The 19,787-nt window shown below is 38.9% G+C and overlaps 2 protein-coding genes across 3 annotated transcripts in view; one reads left to right on the top strand and one right to left on the bottom strand.

Moving 5' to 3' along the window:
* malrd1 (MAM and LDL receptor class A domain containing 1) overlaps window positions 1-14,953 on the bottom strand; it is a 61,459-nt gene extending 46,506 nt beyond the window's left edge. Inside the window, exon 1 of one of the 2 annotated variants that reach the window (XM_048184725.1) lies at window positions 14,559-14,953. In XM_048184725.1, the coding sequence (XP_048040682.1) occupies window positions 14,559-14,583 (25 nt within the window). In that variant the 5' untranslated portion in view covers window positions 14,584-14,953. Of the gene's footprint in view, window positions 1-14,190; window positions 14,442-14,558 lie in introns of those variants that run through there. The other variant, XM_048184726.1, reaches the window with a different exon arrangement.
* LOC125264932 lies at window positions 789-3,748 on the top strand. Its single transcript, XM_048184727.1, has 2 exons — window positions 789-1,571; window positions 1,634-3,748. The coding sequence occupies exons 1-2, from the start codon at window positions 1,402-1,404 to the stop codon at window positions 2,319-2,321; spliced, it is 858 nt and encodes a 285-aa protein (XP_048040684.1). The 5' UTR covers window positions 789-1,401; the 3' UTR covers window positions 2,322-3,748.
* Window positions 14,954-19,787: the final 4,834 nt, after the last annotated feature.

Raw genomic sequence — 19,787 nt, 5'->3', positions numbered from 1 at the left:
TAAGACATCCCTTTTATAGCTAATCATGTTACAGACCTGATATCAATTAACTTAATTAGTTGCTAGATGTTCTCCCAGCTGAATCTTTTCAGAATTTCTTGCTTTTTCAGCCATTTGTTGCCCCTGTGCCAACTTTTTTTTAAACCTGTAGCAGGCATCAAATTTGAAATGAGCTCATTTAGTGGATAAAAGTATAAAATGAATATAAAAATTTGTTATGTTATCTACATTCTATTGTGAATAAAATATTGGCTCATGTGATTTCAAAGTCTTTTAGTTTTCATTTTATTCAAATGAAAAATGTCCCAACAATTCTTGAATTCGGGTTGTATATCAGTATGGATATCATATATGGATATCATATCTGTAACATCAGGTGGTTCAGAAACAACAGAGAGCAGAATCCAAATGTAGTTATATAACATTTATTAACAAAATATAACAAAAGTAAATCCAAGATTAAGGCAAAAACAGAAAATCCAGAAACCAAGAGAAAACAGGGTAAATCCAGACAAAGGCAAGGTAAGCAAAACTGAACTGAACAACACGCAAACGATACAACCATAAAAGAAAAAAGCAGGGGCCCATACCATGATGGTAGTTGACTCAGGTTCGTAGTAAACTCAGGGTTACAGGATTAGTTTCAAGTTGACAAAACCAAACCAATCCAATCAGGCCAATCACATGCTGTGGAACAGTAAAACTGCAATTCACTTCTCGTGAGAGAAGCAGCGCGATTCACTTCTCTCTTCTGCAGAATATTATGAGATTGAAAAATAATAAGAATTTAAATTTACACAGAAAAAAGAAAAGAGCCGTCTATGAAAGGACAACTAAAAGAAAAAAATTCTTGCTATATCATTGCAAGTAAAAGTTGTGAATTTAGTTTATATGGTTGACATAGGAAGATAACTGAACATTTAAGCTAACATGTAGTAACAATTTTTAGCTTAATCTATTGATTCTAAAGCTTATTTTTTTATTACCGTTATAGATTTATATTAGTTTACATTAACTAAGTGCTCAATAATAATTGATAAACTAAAAGTGTACATGTATAATGGATTAAGGGTATAATAATTACATAATAGGTTGCTGCCGCGTTGTTTGAGCTAGAGCTCCGTCGAGCTGATTCCTAATTGTTTGTTTTTGCCTCGTAAAATCTAACTTATAATCTATCACTCTTTCTTTTTCGGTGGGGGAACACATCCCCAACATTATTTTATATAAAAAACATTTGGATTACCTTGATATCGCTAGTTTTATCCGACTTCCCGAACTTTCGCTACTAGCTTTAGCCCGTTAGCATTAGCGGCGTGCCACGCCCACGCTACGCTAGCGTTTGTACTCTTCTCTCTCACAATATTATTGTTTCATCTACTCTAATGGCGAGTGTATTGGATGTTTCTCTACCTTTATGTGCAGGTGAGGACACGTTTGAGCTGCATGCGGTGCAGTTGGAACTGGAGGCCGTGGAGCGGCAGATCCGGATCCTTCTCGAGAAGCAGGCCGAGCTACGCGAGCGGCAGACAGCGCTGGAAACTTCTCGCGCTGACGCTCACCAACCCTCGGTAAGTTTGCAGCGCGATATTAACACTCCTGCTTCCTCTACGCCGTGTGTTTCTCTGCACAGGGCCCGAGCACCAAGAACGCGTTCATCCCAGCCCTCGTTCACTCCGGCGCCGTCACACCAGGGACCTTGGGTGCTTCAGCAGCGGAAGACGCGAGCCAGGCCTCGGACCAGGACCTCTCCTCCACCGCCCCCGGTCTTCGACGTCTCGACACGGAACCGCTTCTCCCCTCTTCGCGAGGCAGAACGCGACGCCGTGGTCATCGGAGACTCCATCGTCCACCACGTCCACGCTACCACAGCCAAAGGTAAGGTGCGCAGTCACTGTTTTCCTGGTGCTCGTGTTCTCGATGTCTCTGTGCAGATTCCCGCGATACTCAACGGTGCTGAGACCATCGGAGCTGTAGTGCTGCACGCGGGGGTGAACGACACCAGGCTGCGGCAGACGGAGGTGCTGAAGCAGGACTTCAGAAGCCTGATCGAGACGGTACGAGCCACATCGCCCGCGACGAAGATCATCGTGTCCGGACCGCTTCCGACGTACCGACGAGGACATGAAAGGTTCAGTAGATTATTTGCTTTAAATGAATGGTTGATGTCTTGGTGTAATGAACAGAAGCTGCTCTTTGTAAATAATTGGAATCTTTTCTGGGAGCGTCCTAGGCTCTTCCGTGCTGATGGCCTGCACCCCAGCAGCATCAGAGCTGATCTTCTGTCAGAGAACATCTCCAAGACGCTTCGCACCATATGACTAGTAAGTCAAACCTCAAATCACAGCCTGTGTTCTGCCCACTTAATTGATAGAAATGTGAGTGTAGTACAGTCTATAGAAACTGTGTCTGTTCCCCGAATAGTGAGGTTTAACAATAAAAATAAAGGATCTAGAAAAAACCTAATCGTGATCAAACCAGATTTTTGTAAAATTACTGAACAAAAACAATCTCTAAAACTAGGGCTACTAAACATTAGATCGCTGACACCTAAGGCAGTTATCATAAATGAAATTATCACGGATAATAGTCTTGATGTAATTTGCCTTACTGAAACATGGCTTAAAGCAAATGATTATTTTGGTCTTAATGAGTCTTGTCCACCTGGCTACCGTTATAAAAATAAATGCCGCCTGATTGGCCGTGGCGGTGGTGTAGCAACAATCTATAGAGAGATACTTAATGTTACTCAGACAACAAACTACAGGTTTAATTCATTTGAAATTCTTATGCTAAATGTTACACTCTCAGATATAAGTAAAAAGTCGCTACTATCTCTTGCTTTGGCTACCGTTTATAGACCTCCAGGGCCTTATGCTGATTTCCTAAAAGAGTTTGCAGACTTTCTCTCAGACCTATTGGTCAACGTTGATAAAGCGCTGATTGTTGGAGATTTTAACATTCATGTAGACAATACAAATGATACGTTAGGGGCTGCGTTTACAGATTTACTAAACTCATTTGGGGTCGAACAAAACGTCACTGGACCCACTCACCGTCTTAATCATACTCTAGATTTAATTATATCACATGGAATAAATCCTACTGATATAGAAATTCTACCGCAAAGTGATGACGTCTCTGATCACTACCTTGTAACATGCGTACTGCATATTGATGATATTTGTCAAATTGCGCCACAATATCGACTAGGCAGAACAATTCTCCCGACAACTATAGATAAATTCACAAATAATCTGCCTGATCTGTCTCAGCTGCTCATCGTACCCAAACACGCAAATGATCTTGAGGACATGACTAGCAGTATGTACACCATTTTTACTAGTACATTAGATACTGTTGCACCGATGAGATTAAAAAAGGTTAGAGAGAAAAATACTGTTCCATGGTACAACAGTATTACTCGCGCTATGAAAAGAGAAACTCGTAATCTAGAACGCAAATGGAGACAAACTCGTTTAGAGGTCTTCAGAATCGCATGGAAAGACAGTTCGTCCCGCTATAGAAAGACTCTAAAAGCAGCCAGGGCCGAGCATCTTCGCAAACTTATAGAGAATAACCAAAACAATCCACGGTTCTTATTTAGTACAGTAGCTAGACTAACAAATAAACAGACATCACCAGAACAAAATGTTTCATTACAGTTTAGTAGTGATGACTTTATGAATTTCTTTAATGAAAAAATCGAAAGTATCAGAAATAAAATTGTAAATGTACAACCTTTGACAGAGTTTTATGATTCAGCTTTAATTATCGCCCCTCAAGAACAGTTGCAGTGCTTTACAACTATAGGACAGGAAGAGCTACATAAACTTATCACTGCGTCTAAACCAACAACATGTTTATTAGATCCAATACCCGCTAAACTACTGAAAGAACTGTTACCTGTAGCAGAAGAACCTCTTCTCAATATTATCAACTCGTCTTTATCTCTAGGTCACGTCCCACGACCGTTCAAGCTAGCAGTTATTAAGCCTCTCATTAAGAAACCACAATTAGATCCAAACGTATTAGCAAATTACAGACCCATTTCAAATCTTCCATTTATGTCTAAAATACTAGAAAAAGTAGTGTCGGTCCAATTATGCTCCTTCTTGCAAAAAAACTCTATCTATGAAAAATTCCAGTCAGGATTCAGGTCTCATCATAGCACAGAAACTGCGCTCGTTAAAATTACAAACGACTTGCTTCTAGCTTCTGACCAAGGCTGTGTCTCAGTACTAGTGTTACTTGATCTCAGTGCTGCGTTTGACACTATAGATCATAAAATACTCCTAGATCGACTACAATATTACACTGGTATTCAGGGCCAGGCATTACGGTGGTTTAAGTCGTACCTATCAGACCGTCACAATTTTGTTTATATAAACGGGGAAAAATCTAAGATCACGATAGTAAACTATGGAGTGCCGCAAGGATCGGTGTTAGGCCCTCTGCTATTTTCAATATACATGCTGCCACTCGGCAATATTATAAGAAAACATGGGATTAGTTTCCACTGCTATGCCGATGATACTCAGTTATATATCTCATCACGACCAGATGAAATCTCTAAATTATCCAAACTGACAGAGTGTGTTAAAGAAGTAAAACATTGGATGACTAGTAATTTTCTTCTATTAAATTCAGATAAGACTGAAGTATTACTTATTGGACCAAAAACCTGTACACAGAATCTCTCACTACAATCTGCATTTAGAAGGATGTACTGTTACTCCATCCTCGACAGTTAAAGACCTGGGTGTTATATTAGACAGCAACTTGTCCTTTGAAAATCATATTTCATATGTTACAAAAACAGCCTTCTTCCACCTCAGAAACATTGCTAAAATACGGAATATGTTATCTATTTCTGATGCAGAAAAGTTAGTTCATGCTTTCATGATGTCTCGACTAGATTACTGTAATGCATTATTAGCTGGTTGTCCTGCTTCATCAATAAACAAGCTACAATTAGTACAAAATGCAGCTGCTAGAGTTCTTACCAGGTCAAGAAAATATGATCATATAACACCAATTTTATCATCTCTACACTGGTTACCTATTAAGTTCCGTATCGATTATAAAGTATTGCTAATGACCTATAAGGCTCTAAATGGTTTAGCTCCTGTGTACTTAACCGATCTTCTATCGCCCTACAATCCTTCACGCTCTCTAAGGTCACAAAACTCTGGACTTCTGGTTGTACCTAGGATAGCTAAGTCCACTAAAGGAGGGAGAGCGTTTTCACATTTGGCTCCGAAACTCTGGAATAGCCTTCCTGATAATGTTAGGAGCTCAGACTCGCTCACCCAGTTTAAATCTAGATTAAAGACGCATCTCTTTAGCCAAGCATTCACATAATGCATCTCATACCAGATCAACTGCACATGACTATCTTTGCTTAAAGTTATGAACAGCAGCTACGCTAATTATTCTCCTTTTGCTTTTCTGTTTTACCTCGGGACACCCGCCCTGAGGTGACTAGAGAGGACTTCAGCTTCAGTTTGGATCCAGCCTCTTAAGAAGACCTCAGACAACCATCACCTGTGAAGAGACGGCGCCAGCTCCTGCGAGGACTTTAGAAGACGCAATCATCTGGATCAACATTCACATTGCACAATCTCTATATCCTAATTTATTGTTAATGTAATTCATTTTCCAGGAGCTCTTTGCTTCTACCTTCAGTTAAACTGCTAACAGTGATTGTAATTAATTACCTAAAGTATATTATTTGCTAACTACATTCTTTAAATTGTAATGTTGACATCCATTTTCTGTAAAGCTGCTTTGAAATGATATGTATCGTGAAAAGCGCTATACAAATAAATTTGAATTGAATTGAATTGAATTAACAACTAAATCATACAAAATTATTATTAATAATAAGCACTGTTAAAAGCCAGACAATGTTGTCTGAAATTCTGTGCAAAGTAGACCTAGTGACCTTTAATTTGGAGTAGAAACTGGGGGAGTGACTTTATTGCTTTAGACATGTATCACTTTTCTCACAGCTGGTCCAAATTCTGTTTGAAATCTCTTACATACCTGCCCCAGAGCAGGTTAGCCATAGAGCACAAGTTACTAGAGCCCGACCGATATATCGGTCGGCCGATATGAGCTAATTGCATTTAAATCGGCATCGGCGTTTATAACGGCCGATGAAACATGAGAAACAGAGGCTGCGTCCGAAATCGCATACTTCCCTACTATATAGTATGCGAAAAACAGTATGCGAGGCGAGTAGTATGTCCGAATTCATAGTATTCGAAAAACAGTAGGCGAGAAGTACCCGGATGACCTACTGCTTCCGCCCGAATTCTGTAGTAGGCATTCGATGGACGCTGCGCTATCCCGTGATGCCACAGGAGAGGATTCTTCATATTCAAAAATGGCGGAAAGCGGCGATATGCAGCTCATTCAAGTCATTAAACGGCCCTGTATTTATGCACAAGATAACAAGGGGCTAACAAGGAACAAGTGTTTGTCATTTGTAGCCATGGTAAAAAAACAAGGGCAGCTATGGAGACAAACAAGGGTAACTATGGGAACTAACAAGGCAGGCAAGACAACAAGAGGAACTGAACACAGGAACAATAGGAACTTTAGTTGCATCCCAAATGACGCACTTTACACTATGCACTTTTACACTATGTGCTTATGCACTATGTACACATCTGTGTAGTGCGTGAATTGTAAAAGGTTATTTTGTCATTTAACTATGGAGTCTGATCCTCCTCCCCCTCCATTACTTAATTAAGTGCATGAAGTGTCCAACATTCCACACTTTGTTTTTCTGTTAATTTAGTGCATCATCCGGGTATTTAAAGTGTACTTTTTCTTTTTGGAATTTTCAGTGTGAACACACTATTGCACTATTTGTACTCAAAAACGTCATGGAATAGTGCATAAGTACGCAAATTGGGACGCACCAATAAAAAATACTTCAAAATAAGAGTCCAACACAAGACAGAGGAACACAGGCCGGGATTTCAGTAAAAATGATGTCTGTGGCACGTCATTCTACATTTTGTTTATCATCCTTATTTAAATAAATAAAGAGATTACAAATAGTTAGTCCCGCAATGCTATACATCAGAGACTTATTTACAGTGTTACGAGAAAACCTGTGAATGGTTGACCTATAACTGTGTCTGCATATTAAGAATGGTTTGAAGAAAGTATTAACTGACATGAAAAACAGAAAAAGATTACAAACCACCATTAAATGGGATAGTTCACCCAAAAATATAATTAAGTTCTGTAACCATTTCCTCACCCTCTCGTTGTTTCCAAACCTGTATTGCTTTCTTCTTCTGTGGAACATAAAAATATATTTTGAGTAATGTCTCAAAAGATTTTTTTTGTCGATACAACAGAAGCCTGTGATCACCAAATAAGTTACCAGACAGTTTTTTTATCTTCTTTTGTGTTTGATTAGATTTATTCACTTATTCATAAAATAATATTAAATATAACCCATTAATGCTGACTGCTAACTAATGACTGTGCAAAGTCCTCTCTTTTGTACATTGATTTTGAAGTTCTGACTTTAAATTTTCCTTAAAGATGTTGTGTTCATCTCAGACTCACAAAAGCTGTTGTTGACTCCTGAGAGTTTCATTCTCTTTTTGAATGGAATGCCATTTTGTGGCTTGTATGTTACCTGTCAGAGCTGTACTATTAGCCTGTACTGGCTGCTCCTTAGGTCATTCACCCATTTCATCATTCTCCCTCCCTACCAGCCCACAGCCTTCTGCAACACAGACCACCTCCCACCCTAACAAGTCCTTAGCTCTGCATTCCTGCTTTCTACAAAACAATATTTGTCACACTATTTATTTCAGGCACTCTCAGAGCTTCTTCTTGGTTTTTTTCTGGTGATCCTGTCTCAAAATTTGTCTTTTACTGGCAGGTCTGTCTAGTTATTTTGGAGAAATTGTTAAGACTATAACTATTTGTTCTCTGCTCAGTGTTCAAAATGAATTCTCTCAAGTTTTTAATTTAGGTCTTCCAGGGTTGTTCAAGCCAGTGCTGCAGATTAGGACTTTTAAAGGCCGACTGAAGTGCCTTGGAACGCGCAGCCTTATTCAATGTGTTGATGTAAATTCAACTGAAACAGGAAGACAGGGCGGGACATATCGAACAGCTCCTCCCCTTTTTTAAAACAGCCAATAGTGTTTCATTTATATCACAGCTCGGCCAGAGCTGTTGAGCTTGGTAAAACCTCAGTTTCCTTCTAATCTCGAACCGTTTCTCCTCCTCCTGCCATGAAAATCTGTGATCCATTTTAGCGGAAGTGAGAGACTGTAAGTTTTGAATGCTTATATCTCCTAATAGCGAATTTTGCCATTGTTTTGGAAAAGCTTATTCAGTTAAGGCTAACATATTCATACTAAGTTGTCAGTCCTGTATTTTTAGTCCTTAATACGGTTACGTTCACACACAATATGGGAAAAGACCAATTTACAGCCCAAACTGGCAAGCATGCAAACGCAGCACGAGCGTCACTACGGGAAGCAGAAAGTGTCCGACTTCACGTCTCCGTTTTCAGCTCCTCCCCTCCTGCACGAGGCTACTCTCACCGATTGGTTACATCCAGCCGCAGTCGATGTCGAACACACCTACTGTTTGTTCTTTTAGTCACATGTTCTCCTTTGTTCCTTGTTTCCTTCCACTTGTGTGTATCCTAGGTTACTCGTTTGATTAGTGTCCTCAGTTCAGCTGTTTCTTGTTAATTAATCTCATTTGGTCCTTTGTTCACCTTGTATTTAAGCCCTCAGTTTCTGTCTAGTCCTTGTCTTGCGTTGATGTTATTTTGATGGTGTTTCTGTTATAGTTCCCTAGTTATTATCCTGCTCATGTTGGTTACTATATTAAAAGTTCTAATCCAGGATCTCCTCCGTTGTGTGCTTCCTATATGCCACAAACCCTGACAAATACTTTATGCACATGAAAAACCAGAAGGTGCCCCTGGTGGCTGATTTCTTTCTAATTTCTCACAGGCCTCTAGGGCCGTGAGTCAAACAGGCTCAGTGAGTTTGGTTCCGAAGCCTCGTTCAGACTGTCAGTCCAAATCCGATTATTTATGTGTCAGATTGGAATCTGATCTAAAAATTTTAATGTCCACACTGTGTAACGCAAGTGTTCGGATCTGATTTGTGTCCATGGCGCTTTTTTTCCGGAATATCTGCATTGGTTTCTATGGCAATGAGGTTGAAAACGGCAAAAACAACAACAACAACCGCAACATGGAGGGGTTTGCAATACAGATGTTGTCTTATTTACATCATGACAATGTGTAGCCGCCGGCGCTGTACTACTGCATCATGATGAGGCAACGGCAGAAACATAGGAGGCAGGTATGAGCGGCTTTATTCCATGCTGTCGTCTCCCCCGGTCTCAAAACATGTCTCAGTTATAGCCTATTGCTAATTTTTGCTCGTCCGGAACTTTGCAACAACACGGCCTTGTTTCTGCAGCAACTTTCAGCATGTTTACTATAACAACGTTTGACGTTTACGTTTTATTTACTGTGAGAAAGTCACTTAAACCACATGTAGCTCGAAACGGATTTGTAAAAATTGCATTTCATGTGGTTTTTGGCTGTTCAGACTTGCTAAATCTGATTGGATTTCAATCAGATATGATGTCCTTGTAGACAATCGCGACACCTTGTAGCCTACAAAGACACCACATGCAAGTTTTCAAGTCGCTTTCAAGTAGTTAAAACTGGTAGCTAAATATCACTAGATGACATGGCAAATTCATTGATCTATATAAATATGAATATAGATCAGTGGGCAAAATAAGAATCTAGATAAGGTTTATACAAGAAGTTGCTAGATTTGTTCCTAAACTTTTGAAAAGTCTCAAAATGGGCGGGGAAATCACTAAATCTAGTGACAAAAAATCGCTAAATTGACAACACTGTTTATGCGCCAGAGAAACGTGCATGCAGCCGTCTTTAGAATTTTGTCTTTAAACTTCCGTTTTTGCGGTAGCCCTGTATATTTCTGTGGCATCGCTATCATAGAATAATTAGCTGGTGAAGTGGATTTACTTATTGTAGAGTTAACAAAAGTTATCATGAGCATTGATATGTTTAAAGCTGATGTCTCAACAAATGTTAGTAGACCGGGAAGATTTCAAAACGAACAATTCATTCACACGTTTGGTCTGCAAATACAAACCGGAAGTCAAAAGACAATGAGCGCAGCACTGAAAAGGGGTGGGGTTACATAAGGTCTATAGAATTTTCGTGTTTTTTTCCCCATTTTATAGCGTCACCAAGTGGCCAGTTGCTGCGTCCTTAATTATCTCATTCTGTTCAAGTGGCATAGCCGTTTTAGTAAAGTTGCCACGCCCACTTCAAACGTATTGGCGTCCTGTCACAGAATTGAAATTTCACGGTCGTGACACACCCAAGTAGGCCACGCCTAAAGTAGGTTTTTCAAAAAATCCAAAATACTTAAAATATTTGCCATGGTGAAGATCAAATCCGAAATAATACACTTGAGTCTGCGACAAACGGTTAAGGAGTTATGAACCATTACGTACTTTTGACTGCAAAAGTCAGGCCGATTGGGGTGCGCCTTGGTGACGTTGTTGACGGGGTGGGGACTACCATCCCTCAGAGTTTCATGTATCTATGACTTAAGGTAGGTGGGCACTGTGCGATTTTGGCCACGATTTGGTTGTCTGAGAAAAATTTTGCAAATCCTAAAAGATTCCTATAATCCTAGGATAAAATCTGTAGTCTTTGATCGCAAGTTTGACATGTTAACCGACAGCCGATTAATGACCGTTGCGATCAAATTTTACCTCCGACGAAATTCTGCCAGTGTCAGAAGATTTGGCACACAGTCCTGCAGTCCGTTTTTAATGTGTCTTGACTCTCGTACAGTCTGACATAAATAACAGCTGAGATCCCACAGTGTGACGAGGATCACGTTCGTACAGTATGACAAGGAACAATCGTAAAGGACTATTATAAATCGCACAGTGTGCACACGGCTTTACGGTTCGGTCTGCCTGATCACTTTCAGGGGAGAATGCTGATCTTTGGAAATTTTAACAATTACAATTTCAGCACTATCCACTTGAACCTTTAAATATACACTTATTTAAAATGCATTTCCAGAGATTACTACTTGTACAATAGTATAAAAAATCATATTTAACAAATGTATAAATTATGGTCCCTTTTGAGAAAATGTAGTAAATTAGATTACGTTAAAATAAATTAGATTAAATTAGAAATACAGTTATATTTATATTTATGTCATGACAACTTTCAGAGTGTTTGGCAAGGTAATGGGTATGACAATGTTGATATGTTTGGTCTTGGCGGAACAGATCTGCTACGCTGCTGCTGCTGCTTTTATTGCAGCTGCTGTAGGTTATTGCTGCTGCTGCAGAGCAAGTATGGGACTTACTACTGCCTATACTTACATGACATGCTGCTGTGAGCAAGTAAGACATGCTGCTGCTGTACAATATAGCATACATGAATTACTTGTAGCAGATCTATACAGGTGGAGCTGGGGAAGGTGGAGGATTTCTGAAAGCGCGCTGCACTGCTAAGGCAAATGCTACCCAAGTATTTGAAGGTTGAGCAGCAAGTTCATTGGCTACAGATACAGATGGAACCAATCAGCTGTGCCCTATAGACGATGATTTGATTATGAGCAGGTTGAGTTAAAGGACCTTTTAGCTTGCGCCATTTAGAGTTTCATGACAGAACTTTTGAAAACTAGTATTAAAGCTGCTGTAGGGAGTTTTTAGAAAACGTTGACTTAGCCTGAAAATTTGAACAAGCACAACTCACAGGTCACTCCCCCTTGCTCTATGCTGCGCTACAGCCCTCCCTCCACAGCTCCTCCCCCATCACAACGGAGCCTGCCGTGAACGTGCAGGCTAGTAAGGCGGATAAAGAGTTATGGCACATTCACTGGTACAGACGAAACATCAACAATATGATTTACATTGACTATGGCCTGCCCATACTTTGACTACAAACTTGGTCCTCAAAACATTACGTATTTTGCAATACATGTAATGTAACTATATGACGTTGCACTATTTCTATAAGTAATAAATAGCTAGTATGACAATATAACGGTAACTAACCTTACAGTATGCAAGTAATTATTCTATCGATATGTAATGCTAAATAAGGTTTGCTAGTACATTATTTCAGCAACATGACAAGCCAGAGAATTAGTAGGTTTCAATAGTTGCTTTGCACAGTGCGTGACATTTTATCTGTATGCGGCTATGGAGGACCAAACCTGCAGAAATTAAAAATGAATAAATGAATAAATAAATGAATGAATAAATAAATATATAGATGAATAAATAGACAAATAGGTAAATAAATGTGATAATAGGAAAATAAATTAATGAATAAATGACAATAAAATAAATATAATTCATTTTTAATAAAATTCATTTTTTAAATGTTTTCCCCTTAATTTATTATTTTCTGCGTTTATACACTTTTAAAACTTTTTTTAATTTATTTTTATATTTATATATTATTTTTACATTTATTTTTTAGATGTATTTATGTATGTATGTATGCATTCATTTATTTTTAGATTTATTTATTCCCACATGTATTTATTTTTAGATTTATTTATTTATTGATTCATTTATTTTTTACTTTTCCGTGTGTAACATGGAAATGAGGAAGGCGGTCCTTCTGTAGCTTCAGTGCATCATTGGTTAAGAGCTCACGCACAGAATCGTCAGGCCAGCTAAACGATAGAGATCGCAGTTTGCAACGAAAATGGCGGCAGCCGTAGAGTTGTAAGTTATTTTCACCTAATGTTATTCGCGTTATGCCGAAATATTTAAACTATTTTCCAGAAATAAAAACACGAAGCTGAAGTTACTTATGTGATCCCCCACATCATCATCGTCATCGAGTCTGGAACCGTCGACGTCAGACACTAGGGTGATGACGCCTAGAGTCAGACACTCAGTGGACGATTGGTTAGATTATTAATAGCTATAACGTTAATGCAGTAAATGTTTTAAATTGGGAGCACGGAGAAAACTTTATACGACGATCAGATAGTCTCATATCGTCACTGTTAACGGCCGTAACTGGTAGACGATATGAAGAAGTGGCCAGAGTAAACCATGGGACTGTCAGGAGTTATTCATTCATTTATTTATTCAATTATTCATTTTTAATTTCTGCAGGTTTGGTCCTCCATATGCGGCTAGAGTTTTGACACCGAGTCAATGGGCTCTGATGAGGAATTCACACCCATAAGGTTTTGATATTAATATAATCTACTTTTTAAAAATATAACGTTAATGCATAGTGCTAGTAGGCCTAAGTTTATTAGTCACATTTTTCCACTTGAGTAAACTTCGAATGAACTATCGCTACTTACATATAATTATTAAGGAATAAAACAGAAAAACAACATGAAAATCACCACGGTGGTACTTGGGGAGATCTAGAACAAGAATGGTGGAGTTTGTAGAAAACAATTTGATTTCATAGTTTTATGAATTTTTAAAATATGTCTGTATAGCGAGGTAGTCTATGACTTTGACATATAATTATTAAAGAATAAAACAGTAAAACAACATGAGTCACCATGGTACTTAATTGGGAACATGTATAACAAAAATCAGGTGAAGTTTGCAGTAAACAGTTTCATTTTATTTATTTTTTATGAAATTTAAAAATATGTCTACCGACACTTAACACCTACCACACAACCTCATGTAGACGCGCAATACATTTTAAGCATAGATGGCGTGACCGCATACAGGTCGCGGAGCAGGCGGGTATAGTCGTGGCAGGTCGCGGGGCAGGCGCGTTTATCCGTGGCAGGTCGAGTGACAGCGGTGGCAGGTCGCGGGGCAGGCGGGTATAGCCGTGGAAGGTCGAGTGACTGGCGCGTATATCTGTAACAGATCGAGTGGCAGCGGTGACAGCTCGAGTGGCAGCTGCCACTAGCGGTGACGGGTCGAGTGACAGGTCTCAGTGGCAGCTGCCCCTGCAACGCAAAGATTTTACCCCTACTGCGGTTTTGCTAACTGTCAAAAACGAATGGGTAACTAACTAGCATGGATTAGCTGCGGTCGTTAACCAAGGACTGAAACAAACCAACGTAACCAGAAATATAATATCGTAACATTCAGTATCATAAAACACATTCTCACTTGTAAAATGTAATCCCTTGCTGTCTGGTTTTTAGATTTCTTTCGTTTGAACATCCATACGCAGCACAAAAGTCCGCCATCGTCCGTGAATTCAAAGTACAGGCGGAGATAGCAGCGTTACCTAGCTACTTCCTATGACAAGACCCCTGTTCCAAGATGGCGGCGGTTTTGACGCATGCTTAGAACCCCAAGGCGACATCTAGTGTATATATCTATGACCCACAGCGACTTCGAGGAGTCAACGGGCGGGGAGAAGAGGAAGCCGTGGTGTGCGCGGAGCATCAGGCAAGGGACGGGCAGGCCTGTTTTGAAATTATCTTAGTTGTGTAGTTCTTAAAAAATGAAACAAATCAAGCAGGGATACTTACCTGTCAAGCAGAAATGTCTCTGCATCGGTTTTTAATCCTTTCAGGACACGTAGCTCCCCCCACCTCGGAAAAGTCGCTCCGATATTTAACTGTTACCCTCGTTTTATTTCGGGCTCTAACTAAATCTTTCTTTTTGGCTTTTTTATCATCGTCATCTGTCTTTTTCCGTTTACCCGTCTTTATTTTATGAGCAGGTGCCACTCGAGGAATTGGCAGTTTGGATTGTTTTTCCGCCATAAGCAAAGCTGCAGCACATCGGTAATCTTGAATTTGAACGCCTGTACGTTACGTGCTCTGCATGAGAGGGGTGTGATCAGCGCGCACGCGAGCTTGATTGACACTGCTAAGACACTCCTCCTGGCTCTGATTGGTTGTTTCTTACCGGGAGCGGTGTATTTCTGCAATAGGACCACTGGGAGGAGCCAGAGGAGCTTGATTTTTTCACAGATTATCTGTCTCATATTCTACTGTCAGGACATAATGACAGATTTAACAAATATGTAAAAAATACATTTTTACAAAAGTTACTGCAGCTTTAATTTTTGCCAATTAGAGCAACATTTCCTATGAAAATATCTACATGCAGCTCATTTTCATTACTTGCAAACAACACCTGAACAGATTTCAAAAAGGCTTTGAGTAAAACCACGTTTTATTCCCTCTGTCAGCACAGTTGACCCTTATACTCACAGATATGTGCGTCACTGTGTACAAGTCATCTAAATATAACTGCTTTGATCAAATTACCCAGGTTCTTTGTAGCAATGAGAGGTAGAAATTATATGCATCTCAATAAACCATATTTAATTTTGAAGCAACCAAACTGTTTTGTAAATGAGCATGAATTTAATTTCTTTAAATGAAGTATCACACTTGAACATTAATCAGTTACGAGATGATAATGACAAATATTTAATCTGAGCAAATTTATATTACTTGGATTAAAGAAGCTGTGGCACGTTTTGAAAATACTGATCAGAAAGAGTGCCTTGCTCGAACAGTGTCAAAATCGACCAACAATAGGTTGTCTTGTATTTTCCAATATTCTGCTTTAAAGGGATAGTTCACCCAAAAATGAAAATTTGATGTTTATCTGCTTACCCCCAGTGCATCCAAGATGTAGGTGACTTTGTTTCTTCAGTAGAACACAAATGATGATTTTTAACTCCAACCGTTGCCGTCTGTCAGTCAAATAATTAAACCCTGCGGCTCGTGACGACACATTGATGTCCTAAGACACGAAACGATCGGTTTGTGCGAGAAACCGAACAGTATTTATATAATTTTTTACCTCTAATACACCACTATGTCCAACTGCATGCATCACTCGATTCGTTTGGTCTGATCGCGCTCTGACAGCGGCAGTGATGTCTTGCGCATATACTTCAATGAGTGCTAGACATCACTGCCGCTGTCAGAGCGCGATCAGACCTTACTAACGAGTGCTGCACGCGGTTGAAAATAGTGGTGTATTAGAGTTAAAAAATGATATAAATACTGTTCGGTTTATCGCACAAACCGATCGTTTCGTGTCTTAGGACATCAATGTGTCGTCATGAGCCGCAGGGTTTAATTTGGACTTGTCTATGCAAGTTTTATTTACTCTTATAGTAGAAGTTCCCATCCACTAGCATATTTGACTGACAGACGGCAACGGTTGGAGTTAAAAATCATCATTTGTGTTCTACTGAGGAAACAAAGTCATCTACATCTTGGATGCGCTGGGGGTAAGCAGATAAACATCAAATTTTCATTTTTGGGTGAACTATCCCTTTAAGTAATGAGTTTGCAAACATAGTACGTAAACACTGGCTTATTTTAAGCTCTGACCATTTATTGAGTCAATGTAAAGATCCTCCGCAAATTGTCTATAAACGAGCCCCCAATATACGGCAAATGGTGGTGAGAGCTGGCCAAGGGTCGGAACGATCTAGTAATCCCTTTTCAGTCACTGAGGGCAATTATAGATGTGGACAATGTGCACAATGTAATTTTACAACAAAACGTCACACTTCATCCTCACTAAGGGAAACAGTTTAAGATTAAGGGAATAATTTCATGTAACACTAAAAATGTAATCCATATGATCAAATGTCCCTGTGGTTTGGCTTATATAGGAAAAACAAAGCATTGTTTAAAAACTCGTATAGCTGAGCACAGAAGTAATATTCGGTTAAAGGACCAAAAAAATCTCATTGCCATGCATTTTGACACTTTCAAACATAATTTGTCGACTCTTCATTATTTAGGAATTGAACAAATAAAAGTACCTGGTAAATTTGGAATTTGATTTGAAACCTTTTTTTTGTGATTTTTGAGTTGTTATTATGTATATATTTGATTCTATTTGTTACTCGTGTTGATTGGGTTATTAGTTTAATGAACTGTATGAGGTGTGATTAATTATGTTGATAAAATGAATTGTATCAGGTGTGATTGACCATGTTGATAAAATGATAAGAAATGTTTGTCTGACCTGACGAAGACCTTTTTGGTCAATACATTGTCTTTTTAATAAATTTTGAGAGCAGCAGTGGCAGTGTGCCGATTTTTGTTTTTTGACATTCAAGTGTTTCTGATGATCGAGCACCTACTCTAAGTTGTTTTGGGATGTGTGCGTACTACTTTGTTCTCAACCATATTACTGACAGAGATGGAAGAGTTGCATTGTGTTTAAATATGAGAATAGGGATTCAAAAAGCAAGACACACAGTAAGAGAAACAGACTGAGAGAATAAATTCAAATTTCAATTCAATTCAAATATATTTGTATAGCGCTTTTCACGATACATATCATTTCAAAGCAGCTTTACAGAGAATGCATGTTAACATAATAAATATATATAATTAATAATTTAGGCAATTAATTTACAATCACTGTTAGCAGTTTAACTGAAGGTAGAAGCAATGAGCTCCTGGAAAAATGAATTACATTAACAATAATTAGGATATATAGAAATTTGGTTGATCCAGATGATTGCGTCTTCTGAAGTCCTCGCAGGAGTTGGCGCCGTCTCTTCATAGGTGTTGCTCATCTGAGGTCTTAAGAGGCTGGATCCAAACTGAAGCTGATGTTCTCTCTAGTCACCTAGTCACCTCGGTACGGGAAAAGCAAATGGAGAACAATTAGCGTAGCTGCTGTTCATAACATTAAGTAAAGATAGTCATGTGCAATTGATCTGGTATGAGATGCATTATGTAAATGCTTGGCTAAAGAGATGCGTCTTTAATCTAGATTTAAACTGGGTGAGCGAGTCTGTGCCCCGAACATTATCAGGAAGGCTATTCCAGAGTTTTGGAGCCAAATGTGCAAACGCTTTCCCTCCTTTGGTGGACTTAGCTATCTTAGGTACAACCAGAAGTCCAGAGTTTTGTGATCTTAAAGAGCGTGAAGGATTGTAGGGCAATAGAAGATCGGTTAAGTACACAGGAGCTAAACCATTTAGAGCCTTATAGGTCATTAGCAATACTTTATAATCGATACGGAACTTAATAGGTAACCAGTGTAGAGATGATAAAATTGGTGTTATATGATCATATTTTCTTGACCTGGTTAGAACTCTAGCAGCTGCATTTTGTACTAATTGTAGCTTGTTTATTGAGGAAGCAGGACAACCAGCTAATAATGCATTACAGTAATCTAGTCTAGACGTCATGAAAGCATGAACTAACTTTTCTGCATCAGAAATAGATAACATATTCCGTATCTTAGCAATGTTTCTGAGGTGGAAGAAGGCTGTTTTTGTAACATATGAAATATGATTTTCAAAGGACAAGTTGCTGTCTAATATAACACCCAGGTCTTTAACTGTCGAGGATGGAGTAACAGTACATCCTTCTAAATGCAGATTGTAGTCTGAGAGATTCTGTGTACAGGTTTTTGGCCCAATAAGTAATACTTCAGTCTTATCTGAATTTAATAGAAGAAAATTACTAGTCATCCAATGTTTTATTTCTTTAACACACTCTGTCAGATTGGATAATTTAGAGATTTCATCTGGTTGTGTTGAAAAATATAACTAAATATCATCGGCATAGCAGTGGAAACTAATTCCATGTTTTCTTATAATATTGCAGAGTGGCAGCATGTATATTGAAAATAGCAGAGGGCCTAACACTGATTCTTGCGGCACTCCATAGTTTAATATCATTATCTTAGATTTTTCCCGTTTAAATAAACTAAATTGTGACGGTCTGATAGGTACGACCTAAACCACCGTAATGCCTGGCCTTGTATTCCAGTATACAAGGCCAGGCATATGTAATATTTATATATGTATGTGGCGAGGGGGGCGTGGTTCAGCGAGGTCTGCAACCGGAGAGAATAGCGGGAGACGCGTGGTAAGTGAGTGGGTTGAATACAAATCACGAACACCTGTTTCTCATTCCAGTGATTGGCGCGGAGACAGGATAAAACGCCGTGAGAAGCAGGAGTGTGGGAGAGAGAGGGGAACTGCTGACTGAGTCGTGTCGAGTTACCTGGAGTGAAGCCCTTGTGGATTGTGTATACCAAACCTGGAGTGAAGCCCTTTGTGGATGGTGTATACCGAACCTGGAGTGAAGCCCGTTGTGGATTGTTTATTTTCATTGTTGTGCGCTGCACAGTCTTTCTGTTGAACTTTGTTGAAAGCTAATAAAAGTCTCAGTCAGCAGTTGCTCGTCGACCCTGTCCTCTTCCTTCCCCCACTACGAACTTAACTGTGTTACAATGTAATATATATAAATATATATGTAAATATATTACAGTATTAAAATAAAATTATTCAGAATATTTATGCCAAATAGTGATACACCATGCAATCAACTTGCTGATGTCTGTATGGGTGATAATGATTGCTTGATTGCTTCCTCCCTTTGATCATCTCTGTTTTTTTATCGCCTTTTCTCCCCTAGACAAGTTTAAACAAGATGTTTAATCTTTAAAAAGGATGCACACTTTAAAAAGGATGAATTGCCTATATATTTAATGTATGTTTTATGTAATGGCTGTATGTCTTTGCACAGCAGGGTCCATGCATGGTACATGTATGACATACAATAAGAAAATAAATCTCTCATCACGTGTTTTCATATTTTCATCTAAGTCATGTTGAAGTCTGTTAGTTTTTTGAAAATCATTTAGAAAAAAATGCAAAAAGGAGACACCAGATATAGAACATAAATAGCAGGTTTGGAATAAAACTGAAGTTTGGTGAAATTAATTGGTTGTCTCATTAAAAACCAACTCAT

The sequence above is a fragment of the Megalobrama amblycephala genome, linkage group LG3 (assembly GCF_018812025.1).
Source record: "Megalobrama amblycephala isolate DHTTF-2021 linkage group LG3, ASM1881202v1, whole genome shotgun sequence".
Taxonomy (NCBI): Eukaryota; Metazoa; Chordata; class Actinopteri; order Cypriniformes; family Xenocyprididae; genus Megalobrama; species Megalobrama amblycephala.
Note: the sequence above shows the minus strand (reverse complement) of the source record. Positions and strands in the feature narration are given on the sequence as shown.